General features: G+C 41.0%; 1 protein-coding gene across 1 annotated transcript; it reads left to right on the top strand.

Moving 5' to 3' along the window:
• Positions 1-777: 777 nt before the first annotated feature.
• On the top strand, positions 778-13,698 carry LOC149289470 (glutamate receptor ionotropic, NMDA 3B-like). The gene is made up of 9 exons (XM_089490534.1): positions 778-1,203; positions 2,363-2,961; positions 3,744-4,794; positions 4,893-5,038; positions 8,769-8,884; positions 9,498-9,649; positions 10,283-10,447; positions 11,927-11,994; positions 13,410-13,698. The coding sequence occupies exons 1-9, from the start codon at positions 778-780 to the stop codon at positions 13,696-13,698; spliced, it is 3,012 nt and encodes a 1,003-aa protein (XP_089346660.1).
• Positions 13,699-16,014: the final 2,316 nt, after the last annotated feature.

Below are 16,014 nucleotides of genomic sequence, written 5' to 3'. Positions count from 1 at the left end.
CAATATGTCCCCCACACACACTTTATAACAAATCTCCCCATCAGTCAGCATATTCTGGTCATGCTCATTACTCTTATTGCTCCCCGCCTGCCGCTTGTCCTTCCCCTGTACTTTGTGCTCCAGTCTGTCTCGGAGAGCCAGCACAGCCAGGGGACCCATTTCCCAGCTGATGGATTCCGATGCTGAGATGACAGAGACATATGAAAAGCCAGCAGCAGACCCTTTAAATGTAACTTTAAATGACTCCTTCCATCGTCCCTTTCCCTGTCCTCCTGTCAACCCTTTTCTCCTGACAACCCCCTCTGCCAATGCCCGTCTGTGTAGTTTCAGTAAATGATTGGCAGTTTTATTCCATCGTCCTTTCACTTAGCCATTTATCAGTATGTATTATCATTATGTTTTATCTTTTTTTTGTTTTCCTTCCTTCCTTTCATCAATATTTTTAACCTTCTCTCCTCCGTTTTTTCTCTTCTTCTCCCTCCCCTCCTTCTGCTCTGTCAGTAGCTCCAGACTCCAGCTAACAGTAACAGAGCTGTTGCATTTCAGTATTTAGCCTGATGCCTCTTGGACTCATGCTGCTTTCCCTCCACTCACTATTCCTCCCCTGGCATACCTTACAATTGTAACTACATTTTCCTTTCTTTATCTTTATCTGCTTCTTTGCCTCCTGTTACATTCTTTTTTTCTCTGTTACTTCTCTGTTTCTTCCATTTCACTTTCCCTTAATCCATCATTTCCACCATCAAATACTTTCCCCACCACCTCCTTTTTTACTCCATGGATATTGTATACTGGCTCTGCTTATTCCTGGGTATGATCTGCAGTTTGATACCATGCTATGGACACCCACAGCCATGCCGTATCCTTGCACGTATTGGGCACACAGTCCGCCTTGGTGCCCTGTTGCCCATAGCAGGACAGTCTCAGAGCAGGATACATAATTTTCTTTCCCGGATCAGCCGTAGCAGTTTGCTTCCCTATAACCTGAGTCTGGAGGTGGTCTCTGGAGCTCCTCGGGAAAGAGATCCAGCATCACTGGCTCGATGGCTATGCCAAGCATTAGTGGCACAGGGGGTGGCAGCAGTTCTTGCTTTCCCGCAGTCCCAGGAGGAGCTGCTCCAGTTGGAGTTCCTGTCCAGTTTTTTGGAGGTTCCATTCCTCAGTATCCTTGAAAAGGAGCAGATCATGCCAATGCCTACCAAGGTAACCCTGTCAGACCAACTTGTTCTCATCAAAGTTTTTGTAGTTTTAGATACCCAAGCATGATTATCAATTTTCTCGAACTTAGTCTTCTTATGCTTTTTTTGTAACCTTTTACCAATTTTACAGTCCAAAAGAATACCTTCCCTTAGCCAGTTTACCCTTTCAAACCCAATACAAGTTTTCACATGTGGCAGAGAGTAAACCACTATCCACCATAATTGCATGTGTTCTTCTTGTTTTCACTACCACATTTTAAGTCCAGCACACCTGTTCCCACTAGATATTGCCCATACGTATAGCACTCAGGTTCATACCTTTTGTGCTCAGTCTTGTCTTCTCAGTATTAATCTGCATTGGATAGCAGATATATGTGCCAACTAGTTGGTGCTGAGTTGTCAGACATATGTGAGTCATTATTGATACTGCCCTATACATGCATTTATGGGATGCTATAAATCTCCAGATGTCATGAACATTTGGTTTTGTCTGTGTGCTCAAATTTAAAATGTTCACTTTATGGCATGTGTTGGTCTTATATATCGTGCTGATTGTGGGACACTGAAGGTATGCTGTCCCTTGTGTATGCAGCACACATATGTATTTTCTCACTGAGAATGTAAATTGTCTTTAAAATCATTGGACAGCAAAGAATATACACATATACAAAGAATATTACAATACAGGCGGATATCTTGCATAGGGAAGTGTGACCCTTAGCTCTTACTGTAAGATACAATGTCTAATTATTTAGCAAATGTTTTGCAAAACTGCCAACTGTTAGGACAATCAATAGGTAGTATTTGGTAATGGCCCAGGTCATTAAGAACATCACCAGTTTGTGGAGGACTAGGTGATAGTAGAAGGTAGTCAGTCGTGTTTTATGATCTGCTTAAAAGGTTTGTAGTTTATTGTGGTATTCAGAGGTTCATGGTGTTATTAGACTGATTCCTCAATTGCTTGTGTAAGGACAATTAAGGTCAGCTGGGGACGTGTGGACATTGTACTGTGCATTCAAGTATACATGGTGAACTAAGAGCTAAGCAACATTTTAAAATATAGTCTTGTGCAACCCATCATATGAAAGGACACCTCTAGGAAATAAGAGGGGAGCTCTTTGGACACTTAATGCATCTGTATTTTTGATTCATTCTTTTTGTAGAATTCCTTCCACCTTCGAATGGACACCAGAGGCTCAGCACAAGCTCTTATGGAAGTTCTGAGCAGTGTTCTACAAAACAGCAGTGGGGAGGAAATGACCCTCATTACCTGCTATCCTTGGGACAGTGCTAGTATACTGGACTACCTAACCACAAACACTACTCTAGTGACCCAAGCAGTGCTTAGTATTCACACCCTGGATGATTCTTCTGTAGCTACTTACCTGCAGCAGCAATTTGAGACCTTAAGTGATCCTCATGCCCCCTTGCTACTTCATGGGTGTGATGCCCGTCGTTCCTCTCTAGTTTTTCATGCAGCAAGGGAGTTTGGATTGGAAGCACATGAGTTTCACTGGATGATAGGACATCCGCTTAATGTGGAAGAAATGCAGACATATGGAATGCCATCAGGACTGCTAGCTTATGGTGAAGTCAGTCGACCAAGCTTGGAAAAATTTATAAGGGATGCTGTTGGGCTTGTTACTAGAGCTATTTCGAGTGCTGTTCGGGTAAGACCAGATCTTGCACTAATACAGAGCATGAGGAACTGCAATGACAAGCATGCAGTAAACAGTGAGTCTTCTGGCATGTACCTGTCCAGGTAAGAAACCATACATATGAGGATAGACACGAAAGAAACAGATGCAATCAGATCTGTTTCTTGTGCTTTTTACGTGCATTAATTCTGTAATTGGGATCTTTACAGAAGTCTATATTCTGACTTTAAAAGAATTTTTACTACTAGTATGACAACCACCTATAACATACAGTATGTGTGAATTGTCCCAAGTGAACCTGTTTCCTCAAGGAGAAACGCACCAAAACAAAACATTGTTTTTGCAAATCGAATTTGAGTATGTTAATTATTCTGCATTTATTTAAACGTTGCACACATCACTGAATAATGAATGGATTGGGTTCATTGGAACATACTGTCTATATTTCATGGATAAATGATTGGCTGTGAGATTACATCACATGTATCTTCACAGCAAAGAGATGTATGGATCAGATATAATCAGATAGAAGAAAGTGGACTACGTCAAAATAAACAGGTTCAAATAAAACTACTGACCAAATAAATACTGTTGCCATTTTTTATAATTATGTCGATATCAATATAATCAAAGCAATGGTGTACAGAATATGCTCCTCCTATACTGTAGCCATACATATTAATCATGGATGACTGGATAAATGTAGGTGTCCCAAGGAGGGTCAAGAAGGACCAAACAATTTAATTCTATTCTTTTTTTAACAGATACAGTAGACATCCTTAATTCCTTACCAGCTTTTGTGTTGCCTTCATCCGGACACCCAGCTCCACTTTCATAATTAGAATGTTTTCTTAGCTTTTGTTGATGATATCTCTTTTCCCCACAGATTTTTAGCCAATACATCCTTCACTGGACAAACAGGACATGTTTATGTTATGGACGCCAATATTATCCACACGGATCATCACTACAAAATTTGGAGTTTAGTAAGTGACTCACTGGGGGATCCAACTTGGGTTACTGTGGGTGCCTGGAATGAAGGCAAGTTGGAGGTGGAAGAGGGTTTATGGCAAAAGCGCATACAGCAGCAGCGAGAACCACCAGCAGAGGTGTCTGCACGTACAAAGCTCAGAGTGGTTACACTGGTTGAGCACCCCTTTGTGTTTACTCGTAAGGTGGATGCAGATGGCAGTTGCCCAGCTGGCCAGATGTGTCTTGATCCGCGGACAAACAGCACTGCTTTGCTCAACATACTCTTTGAAGAGCTCAACTCACCAAATGGCTCAGTGCCTTTTGAATACAAGACTTGCTGCTATGGCTACTGTATTGACTTGCTGGAAAAGCTATCTGAGGACTTGCAGTTTGAATTTGAGCTGTACATTGTTGGAGATGGGAAATACGGGGCGAGAAAGGGCGAGCGCTGGACAGGATTAGTTGGAGATTTACTGAGTGGAGCTGCCCACATGGCTGTCACATCCTTCAGCATAAACTCTGCACGTAGCACTGTTATAGATTTCACCAGTCCATTTTATTCAACCAGTTTGGGCATCCTAGTTCGTATGCAAGACACTGCTTCCCCAATTGGAGCATTCATGTGGCCATTGCACTGGACAATGTGGGTAGGAATATTTGTTGCCTTGCACCTCACTGCATTGTTCCTTACATTCTACGAGTGGAAAAGTCCATATGGGATGACGCCCCATGGCCGCAACCGTTTGAAGATCTTCTCCTATTCTTCTGCTCTTACCCTTTGTTATGCCATCCTCTTTGGGAGGACTGTGTCTAGTAAAACTCCCAAATGTTGCACAGGTCGAGTTCTCATGAACCTCTGGGCCATTTTCTGTCTTCTTGTACTGTCCAGCTATACAGCAAACCTGGCTGCAGTGATGGTGGGAGACAAAACCTTTGAAGCTCTATCAGGAATCCATGACCCTAAGGTGCATAGTGCATATATATATATAGTTTAATTGTTAAAATGTCAGTTATTTTTATATGAACTATGCAATTTATAAGATATGTTTATCTGTTGTTACAGCTCCATCACCCTTCTCAGGGCTTCCGCTTTGGTACAGTGTGGGAAAGCAGTGCAGAGCAATATATAAAGAAAAGTTTTCCCGAAATGCACAACTACATGCGCAGATTCAGTGTCCCGTCTACATCAGACGGGGTGCGTATGTTGAAGTGAGTAGCAGTTATATAATGCTTGAACTTTAAAATGAAAGTATATGCTTATGGATTAGTGAAGCAAACTACATTGACTGTCCCTCTAGTAAGTGAATTAATCAACACTTGTCTGTTATACACCACTCTTTATGCTGCAGACAATAGTAGTGTTGATCTGGAGCACAGGGTATCTGTGAAGATGCTCACACAAGCCTGTCAATCATGCCCCAAATCCGATAGGGGATGTTCCAGTGTGTTTCTCAACTGCTGTTGCTGCAGGTGCATATAGGATTTGAAAAGCCTAACGGCCCGTCACAATTCACAGCTACCCACCCAGTGGCGTTTCCAGTTTTTATATTTAGGGGGGCACATGGGGGGCCAGGGACCAAAGTAGGGGGGCCAATTATAAAACGGCACATATACACTATATATATATATATATATATATATATATATATATATATATCTATATAAATATAGATAGATATATAAATACATTAGATGTGCATTTTTAACTACATAATGGTAAAGACCGTGATTGAAATATGATTTCAAAATAACAGCTAAACTGGCAGTTATTTTTCATTCTTTAATATTAGCCCCTGCTGACAATATATATAAATATTAGACCCTGCTGCCGATATATAGAAATATTACACCCTGCTTCCGATATATATTAATATTAACCCCTGCTGCGGATATATATTGATATTAGCCCCTGCTGCCGATATATATAGTATTAGTCCCTGCTTCCTATATAAATTAATATTAGCCCCTGCAGCCAATATATATTAATATTAGACACTGCTGTCAATATATAAATAAATATTAGACCCTGCTGCCAATATATAAATAAATATTAGCCCCTGCTGCCTATATATATATATATATATATATATATATATATATATATATATATATATATAAAAATATTAGAACCTGCTGCCAATATATTTTATATTGAAATTGGACCCTACCCAAGCATTTCCTTGGGCCCCGCTCAACGCTTCCTTGCATGCAGTCTTCCCTCCTTCTGACTGCACCGTGACATTGAGAGTTCCTCTCCCCTGTAATCATCCCCATGAGTCTCTTTGTCCCCTCATTCACTAAACCATACCGCTCTTTTACTTACACCCTGTAGTTCAGGTATAGATCAAATAAACAACACATGAAAACAGCACATGCAACTGAATGAGATAAAAAAAACCTTGTATTTGCAGGTATACATAAATAATGTGTGGAAACATAGCATTGCAGGTATAAACCAACAGAACACACAAACCCAGAATTGCAGGTATATATCAACTGGAAATCACATGTACACTCAGCACTGAAGGTATAGATCAAATAAACAACACATGGAAACAGCACTCCAGGTATTGATCAACTGAATAAGACATACAAATCCTATATTTGCAGGTAAACATAAATAATGTATGGAAATATAGCAGATACAGATCAACAGAATAACACAAAACCCAGCTTTGCAGGTACATATGAATTGTAAATTACATATAAACTCTGCATTAAAGGTATAGATAAACCCCCCCCCTAAATTACAGGCATAGATCACTGGTCACACACCCCAAAGCCAACCCTGGCGTCCATATTGCCCACATAGAACCTGACCAGCACCCAAATTACACGTACATAGGACGTGCCATCTTTGTCGCCAAACAGCCCAGCATGAGTCAACATTGTCCCCAAACAGCTGAACGTATGCCATGTTTGTCCCATAAACACGCTACCTGTGCCATCTTTGACAAATCAATAATACACCTATGATTCACAAACACTTTTACAGTCACTCACTAATTCACACAATCATTTATTCTTTCACACAAATTATTTACACATTCATTAATGCATCCACACATTAATCCATTCATTCTCTCTCTCATTCTGACTCTTTATTTCAATATTCATGCCACCCTCCTTTCTCCCTATCTACCCCCTCTCCCTCGCTATCTACCCTATCTAACCCCCTCTCCCTCGCTATCTACCCTATCTAACCCCTCTCTGTTCCTCCCTACCGCCTCTCCCTCCCTATCTACTCCCTCCCTATCTATCCTAACTACCCCCTCTCCCTCCCAATCTACCTCTTCTTACTCTCTAACCCCTTCGACGTTCACTTACATTGGGCTTGTAGAAGTCCAGCAGTGCGATCGCGAAGTCCCTGTCTCCCTGGTTCTGCCGCAGTGTGCGCGGCTTCACTGTTGAGCGCCGGATATGACATCATATACCGGCGCTCAACTTGAAATGCCGGCACTGCGACCAAGGCAGAGACCTCGCGGAGAAGAGTGGGAGGCGCCGAACGGTTTCTGAAAACTTATTCCTCAGCGACCGTTCGGCGCCTCTCTCTCTCCTCCGCGTCTATTACAAAAAAAAAAGATGGCGTTTCAATTGGGGGGGCACAGCATGATGTAGGGGGTGCCATGGCCCCCTCTGGCCCCCCCTGCCGGTGCCACTGCACCCACCCTCAAATTTATGGATTGATCATGCTTGCCTTAATGGTTAGGCCATTATTTTTGGAACTTATTTGTGTGATTATGGTGAGAATCATCACAGACTGTGAGAATCCACATGACTCATCATTATATAATTATTTAGACACAGACGGCGGTACAGCGTGACTCCCATTATTATATAGTGAGCCAGACACGGACGGTGGTACAGCATGACTCCCATCACTTAATACTGAGACAGTATCAACTTTGCTGATTTTGACATACTTAGCGTAAGAGGTACGGCCCTGCAACACACGCAGACTAGGTGACATCCCAAAATGTAGAGTGTATAATGTGTATTGCCATAAGGTGCTTTTCTGTGTTTCCAAGCAAGTGCCTCTAGAAAGGAAGACCTCAGAAACAAAATTCACACTAGAAATCTTGGAGCAGCCCTGCTGATACATCTGTATCTACACTGGTTTTTGGTGCAGGGTGACAGGGGTGTTACTGAGATCACTGAAGTCATTAGGAGGCAACCTCACGCACAGCATCAGTCCATTACTGAAAGGGAATTAGAGGGGGTGTAATAGTTGTTTGGTAATTTTATATGATGTATTCTTTAACAGTAGGAAGCAGCAAAATTACCTTTGTGTACAATATCTGGCACTCTACCAGTTATGAACTACAACTCCCCCTCCGACATTCAGTACTGCTCCAATGTAGAAGAACTTGATGAGAGTTAATTCTTTACAAAATAACGTAAGCTCAATACAGACTTTAAAATGTAGTTAACTTTTTAGTTCATAATCATATTGCACAAGTGTCTGTATATATATATATATAGCAGTAGAAAAGATGGCAAAATGGGTCAACGGCAATAAATACATTTTTTAGCAGTGAAACATAGCTATTTCCTTTTCAAGATGTATTTTTATCCAGGCAGCTATTTTGTCTGCTAGCTTCCTTGACAAGTTATATCTGGATTTTGCTTTACCAGTTAATGTAAAGTTCTCCTAGATGTCAGGAACTAAATACACAGGGCTTGAATAGTAGGACAGGGGTAATCAAACAGTGCGCCTCCAACTGCTTTTACATTACTATTCTCATAGTGAACTTAGTTTCCTTCTGCTGCACTTATGTAGCCAAGGGTATAGTAAGCCAAGAGTTCTTACTACTCTGCCCCTAATAACGTTCCTTGCAAATATTAATGACTCACTATATATATATATATATATATATAATATAATATACCCTATAAAGCAGAGCCGTTAGAGATGATAAATGTCTTATTTTTCTTACAGGACTGATCCACCGATACTCAATGCTTTTATCATGGATAAAGCCCTACTGGATTATGAAGTATCCATTGACTCTGATTGCAAACTTCTCACAGTGGGCAAACCCTTTGCTATAGAAGGTAAGGAAAGTGGTTATAACTGTACCGGTCCAAGAGGTGGGATAATGTTGAATTTACAGGTGCTGAATTTTAAAGACAATAAAAATGATCCCTGGGCACATCTGTGACACAAAAATTCACCATGCAAAGACAATGTCTCAAAAGTGACCATATGGAAAGGTTTTTCAAAAATGATCAGATCCTCATCTTTTTGAAACACCTTTATACGCAGCTCCACGTTTACAATCGTATGTTTAACCATTTATTCTCTATTGATTGCATTTATTTGTTTGACAATATTACACTATTTTTTTGTTTATGGTCACTTTTGAGATATCATTTTTGTAAGTATGTAAATATTTTTGCTTTTCTTCACATAGTGAATTTTTGTGTCACAGATTTTGCGCAGGGTCCAGTTAATTTTCTGTTGTATTGTATTGGACTGTCTGAGCCCAACAAATAAGCCCCCTTTATTTGAATTTTGCCACCCACATGCCTTAACCCCTTAATGGGTTGTCCTTAAACCCATTAAAAACAATGCATTGTGAGTCTGTACATGTATGGACTTTGTCATTAAGGGGTTAAAAAAAAGTGTAATTAACACATTCCTGACTTGTTATTTCTCCTTTTGTAGGTTATGGAATAGGGCTGCCCCAGAACTCACCTCTAACGTCAAACATTTCAGAGTTCATCAGTCGCTACAAATCGTCTGGGTTCATGGATGCACTCCATGACAAGTGGTACAAAATGGTACCCTGTGGAAAGAGGGTCTTTGCTGTGACTGAGGTAATACCCCATCAGTCCATTTTACCGGCAATTAGATAGGTACAGTAGTTTCCTGTAGGGAAATTCATTTTGTTTGTTTTATTTTTATTTCATTTTTTTTTAGAGAGCATACATTGAGCATTTCTATGTTATTCTCTGAAGCTCCACTGAATGGTGTAGTCAATTTACAGAGGTAAAACAAACAATATCAGGGTAATCTATCCAAAGACTTGCACTAAAATGTATTTGGAAATAGCCCACTGAGAAATCACAGAAAAAGGGGAAAAGTGCAAAACAAATATGTAAAATGTAACTTTTAATCCAAAAACAACATGTTTATGAAAACAATCAGAAAATGCAAACAAAAAAACCCATAAGAAGCTGACAGTAATGTTATTTTGTGATCAGCCACTTACATTAAAAAGTAATTTGCTTATTTATTTATTTGTTTAATGTATAAGCTTATATATATATATATATATATATATATATATATATATATATATATATATATATATATATATATATATCCTATAGACTGCTAATATATAGATTGGTCTATATGAGATTTAAATCAATAGTTTATAGGAGACACGTTATTGTCCGCTCTTGAATTTCTTTTGTTGTACCAGAGACTGCTTTTCTGTTCTGCAGACACTCCAGATGGGTATATATCATTTTTCCGGCCTGTTTGTTCTCCTTTGCATTGGATTCTGTGGGTCACTCCTCACTTCACTTGGCGAGAGGGTAGTCTTTTATCTAATTCTGCCCCGCATCAAGAGGAGGCGCAGATTTAAATACTGGCTTCATACCAGTCAGGTGAGCATGAATATCATAATCAGGAATTCTAACCTATATTGCTATTACTAAGCAATTCACTGTGTTTTTATACATGCACAGATGTCCCCAGCCTCCCTGTCACACTCAATATCTCTGATGAATGCTCTTTTTCACTCTCATTCACATTCACGCTTTCTCAAACTCTCATTCACACTCTCTGAAGCACTCTCTCAATGTCTCCCTACCTTCTCCCACGACCATTTTGTATCCGTCTCCTTTTCCACAGCTCTGATTCCTCTATTGCCTTCTTGCTGCTTGTTCTACTGTCTCCTTTCGTCTGTCTTCATTCATTGTCCACTTCTCCCTGGTACCAGCTCCATTAACCAGGTCTTCTGGGCCACTTCCTGAGAAGGACAGAGCCTTCGCCCTGACCCTTTCCTCCAATTAGAGGAATGAAGGAGAGGCTATCTCAGTGGGGTGTGCCCTGGCTCTGCCTTTTGCAGAAATACTCAAAGAGGCCAAAATATTGCGTTTTTGAGAGAAGTATTTTTTAATTATTCTGCCTTCTTTAAGTACTACTGCATAACGGTGGAGCCACTGGGACAGCCTCTCCTCCTTTCTTCAAATCGCAGTCAGCAGAGAAGGTAGAGGGACATTGAGAGAGAGTGTGAGTAAGCGTTAGAGTGAGTGAGAGTACATAGGCAATAAAATGCAAATGATAATTCAGAGCTCTGCTTCATCTTCGTTTCTTTCATTGAGGTATCTACTCTTTTTCGGACATTTGTACAAATTTGGATCCACAAATCTAATATGGACAAAAAAAATTCTAACAATGTGAAACTAAGGGAATATTGCATGCCCCCCAACTGTCCCGATTTAGGCGGGACAGTCCCGATTTTGGGTCTCTGTCCCGCCTATCCCTTCCTCTGTCCTGCTTTGCAGGGGCAAAGGAAGGGTGAGGCCAGGGCTGGACTTTCCCAGGTGGGGCTGCAGGTCCGTGGGCTGGGCGGCCGTCAGAACAACATTCTCCCGGCCGCCGGCGCCTAATGAAATTAAAGGGGCTGGCGTGCATGCACATCGCCACCCAATGGCCGAGCCTCAGCTATTCGTCCCACCCCTTTTAAGACCTTTTCTCTGTTACGCTGAACTAAGCTTCCATTGAAATCAGTGGGCCAAGTAGCAGCCAGTCAAACATCTTACTAAAAATTGATGGTCAGCTAGCATACACATGATGACCAGCTGATATCAGTAGAAGCTCTGTTCCATGTTTCATGCTTACACTTCCTGGTGTTCCAATAATAAAGGATATATGCACTGATATACATGAATGCTGTTCAGTACCTTAGTATACATAAAAATAATTTTAGTGTCATCCCTTAAAGCTTAGTTTTATTTAACACACTTGTGGATGAGCTGTGTATATTACAAATGTATTTTCCCTAACACCTACATGGGCATCATTTTTTAATCGTTTCCACATTTTATTTGCTAGCTTTCCTTAACTTTTCTTCTCGGCAGAAAATTCATCGAGCTTTGAACACAAACTGTGAAAATGACAATGTGCATCCACCTAAGCCGGACAAACGGTGAGGAAATCTTGAATGTGTATCAGTACACTCAATTACACATAAAAACTGTATTGTTAGAGTCAGGGCTTGACAAATTTGTTGTGAATCTAGGCGCCAGGTAAAAAAGTTAGGAGCCAGGATTTTTTTAAACTAACAGTTGGTTAGGAGTGATCGGATCATCATCAGCCCACTTACTAAACTCACAGCGTTTGACCTGGAAGCACCCTGGACTTTCAGGTCAGTGCTGTTTTTTTTTTATTTTTTTTTAAACTCTTTCGATGCTGATGTTCCATTGGAGCACAGCATTGACTGATATTTAGTCCCCACAAGCTTGTGGGGAAAAATGTTAACCCCTGCAATGCCACGAATGTGTCATACACAAGTGTGGCATTGAAGGGGTTAACGCTGCACTGTCGCTCTCATGGAGCGATCAGGCAGCAGGGGGGTGTTGGGGCTGGTGTCCACACTCATGTGGAGACCAAAGAACCTTCTCCCCTGTCCCTGAAGCTGCCTCTGGCAGCTGGGACTCAATTGCTGGTCTATAGACCAGCCATTGCAGGGAGGGGAGTCTTTGATGACTGCTGTAGGCTTCCATGCCTACAGGAATCATCAAAGGGCTTGTGGGGGCTAGTTTTTGCTGTTGCTGGTCTGCCTGGGCTTCCAGGCAGACCACCAGCAGCAGAGCCCCGTACAAAACGGGAATTAACCCCTAAATGCCGCGATCGTGGCATTGAAGGGGTTAACGCTGCACTGTCGCTCTCATGGAGCGATCAGGCAGCAGGGGGGTGTTGGGTCAGGTCCCCACACTTGTGTGGGGAACCAATCAACACACAACCCCCTTCCCTGAAGCTGCCTGTGGCAGCTGATAACACGATTGCTGGTTTTGCAGCAACCGCGGTTTCAGCCTACAGGATCACTCCGTGGGAGTGATCTCAGGCTCGGGGGCGGGCTCTGAGTGGCTGTGCTGTCTGCCCAGACTCCTGGGCAGACAGCAGCAGCAGCGCCCCCGTGTGGTTACTCAGCCTCTTACATCCACATTTTTTATGGATGTAAGAGGCTGACAAAACCTAGGCGCCAGGACAAAATTCTGTCGCCATGGCGACCTGGCGCCTGGGATTTGTCGAGCCCTGGTTAGAGTATAAGAAAGTTGTCATCCACAACATCCACACATCTATTTATTCATGATTTTATGTTTATGGATAATACACGAATACACTTTGCCTACTTTGACTTTTTCTGTTTTTGTTGTTCCACAATCTCTTCCATCCAGTAAGACATTGCTACTACTTCTGTTCTCTCTCAACTCTTCTTAGGTCCTGTCTCCACCTTTATTTATCATTTATCGTATTCCCTTTATGCTCTCTTGTTAGCACTCCTCTTAGTCTGAATTCATCCCTCTTCTAGTAAGACACTTTATGTTTTCCCTCTGACAGCTGTAACCTTCAGAAAGATGTTCCAGCTGAGCCTCAGTCTGTTTGGAACAATTTGAGACGGACCCCTATCCGCCAGGAGAAGAGAGTACACTTTAAGCTGGAGAATGCAAATATTAAGGATAGTCCATGTGAGAATGGACGGGGTAACAAAGCGAAGGAACTGAAAGAGCTGGAGATGAAGATTGAGGCTATGAAAGACCAGCTGAGAGTGGCTCTAGTCAGGAAAAGTCAGCTGATGGTGATCTTGCAGTCCCCCTGCACCACTCCTACCAAACTGGGCGACAGATGATACATCTATTTACTATGATGAAATTCTGACCATTCTTATATCTTGCAATGTATTTTTTTAATCCTTTTAATGAAGATTGGCAGGCAGTTCATCTGTAAATGATCAATACCGTTTCATGAGATGATAGAGCAACATAAGTAGACCAGATCCATTACGTACCAGGTCAGGTTTCAAGAAGGTTCACGTATTTTTTTTTTAAGGTGACAAGTGGGCAAACACCTTATCCCAGGAGCTGCAAGGGATCTTGGTATGTGTTAGGTCCATCATACAAATAATATCCCTGAACTCACAGTAAAAAAAAATGTTGCATGTTGAATGGGAGGTTACTGAAAGTGACCTCATTGCCCGGTAGCGCACAATATATATTATTAGTTCAAAGATAATAGATTTTATTTGTATACACCTGACAAAGAAACTCATCATTTTTACTCCATTTTCTCTTTGAATAATTAAACTATATCCATTTTTATTATTAGGTCAGCAGCTTATATGTATTAATTAACATGATTTTTGTATAATGTATATTAAGAATATCTGTTAAATGTTAGAAATGTATAGATTACTTAGTACTTTCCTTACAACTGGCTGTACAGATAATGCTGTTCAGTTAGTCCAACCTACAGAATTGTTTTGGTTCACAATGAATCATGTAATGTAGTTATAGGAACGGCGTGTCAGCGTCTAACTTTAGAATTATGGGTAAAAGTTGTGTGGATCAGAACAAAAATAGAAGGTAGACATTTTATTGACCTATTGGAGGTTATTTAAAGCAATACATGATGTTAAAGGGAAGGTTATATGTAAATGGTGCTACACTGGCTATATGGAACAATAAGATCTACTAGCAGATATTGCACATTAGAGTAGTGTATTAGTAGTCTAAATAGAAGTACTATATATGGATAGGATATAAGGGGCAAGAGGATAGGCTGTACGGTACATTTTATCATATGCATACACCTTAAATTGACTGGTTTACGTGATCAGACCAATTATTTGAATCAATGAAACATTATACAGAGGCGTTATGTGAGGCAGCAGGAACAATAGAGTTCTTATTACTGGCCCTCATTTATACATATCCATATTCCACGGTACTCGATAAGGTTATAGAGCTATGCAAAAAATAAAAAAAACTTAAAAAAATGTTTATGTAAAATGGAGTATCTTCTTTTATAGTCTTCTCCTCTTCTTGTATCATCCATAACATAATTATATCTTCATGTGGAAAACTCAGAAAAATATTCAAAAACAATATCTTTAATGCACCACATCTTAAAAAAAAAAAAGAAACTTAGACATGTACTTGCATGTAGGAGTTTACATGCTCCTGCAATATAGTATTTTCTGAAGTATAAATCATCACATACAGCACTAGGTTTACATTGTCTGGGACTGTTGTGTTAGGGGCAAACGAATAGGATTAGTGGAACGGAGAACCAAAGACCCAGAGAGGGTCCATTCGGTCTGAGGTGTGCCATGACCGACGTACCAGGTAGGCCTATAGAGGGCCACCCCATAAATAGAAAAATTAAAGGATAGAGGAGAAAAGAGGAAATAAAAGGAAACGAATAGAGGCCCCCCCAGCTCCTAACGCAGGGAGGGCAACGTTAGGAGCTGTAACGTAGCTGTGGAAGGGAGAGGCGTTGGTTAAATAACCATAGCCCCTCCCACAACTACAGGCTAATATACATCAGCCTTCACATTTATGTATTAGGGTCTTGTCCTTGCTTAAATGCATCTCTGTTACCCAGGTTCAAAACCAATACCTCCCAACTGTCCTGATTTGAACAGGAAAACTTCAGATTTTGACACTCTATCCTTTTGTGCTGCCAAGCTGTACCTCTGTCCTGCTTTGCAGTAGTCAGCAGGACAGCATAATTTAGGACCACAATCCCCTGGTCCAAAATCTGTGTGTCCCAGTGATAGAAGTTGGGAGGTATGCAAATCTCAACCATAATGGTGCTGTGATATAAAGTACCATCCAAGATCAAGACCCTCCAAGAGCAGCATGTTTGCCGAACTAATGGCTCCCTCAGATCAGATGGATATATTCTCTATGAATATTTTTCTGCTTTTTATCCCTGAGGACATTATTATGTTATGAATTAAACAGATAATATAAGAAGAGAAGAACATAAGTCCCCTTGCCCCAAAACCTGTTGGCAGCTTGGGCGCTCAGTCGCCCTGGTGTGCTGCTGCTCAAAGGCTTGGTTATAGGGGAGATCTCTGATCTCCATAATCGACACATTGATACTTTTGAAGACTGTGCTGAGTGTACACAGAAATCTAAAGGGCGCCATGACTATTTGTAAA

This window comes from Sceloporus occidentalis, unplaced genomic scaffold (genome assembly GCF_023333645.1).
Source record: "Sceloporus occidentalis isolate IW3139 unplaced genomic scaffold, rSceOcc1.0.p SCAF_45, whole genome shotgun sequence".
Classification (NCBI taxonomy): Eukaryota; Metazoa; Chordata; class Lepidosauria; order Squamata; family Phrynosomatidae; genus Sceloporus; species Sceloporus occidentalis.
Note: the sequence above shows the minus strand (reverse complement) of the source record. Positions and strands in the feature narration are given on the sequence as shown.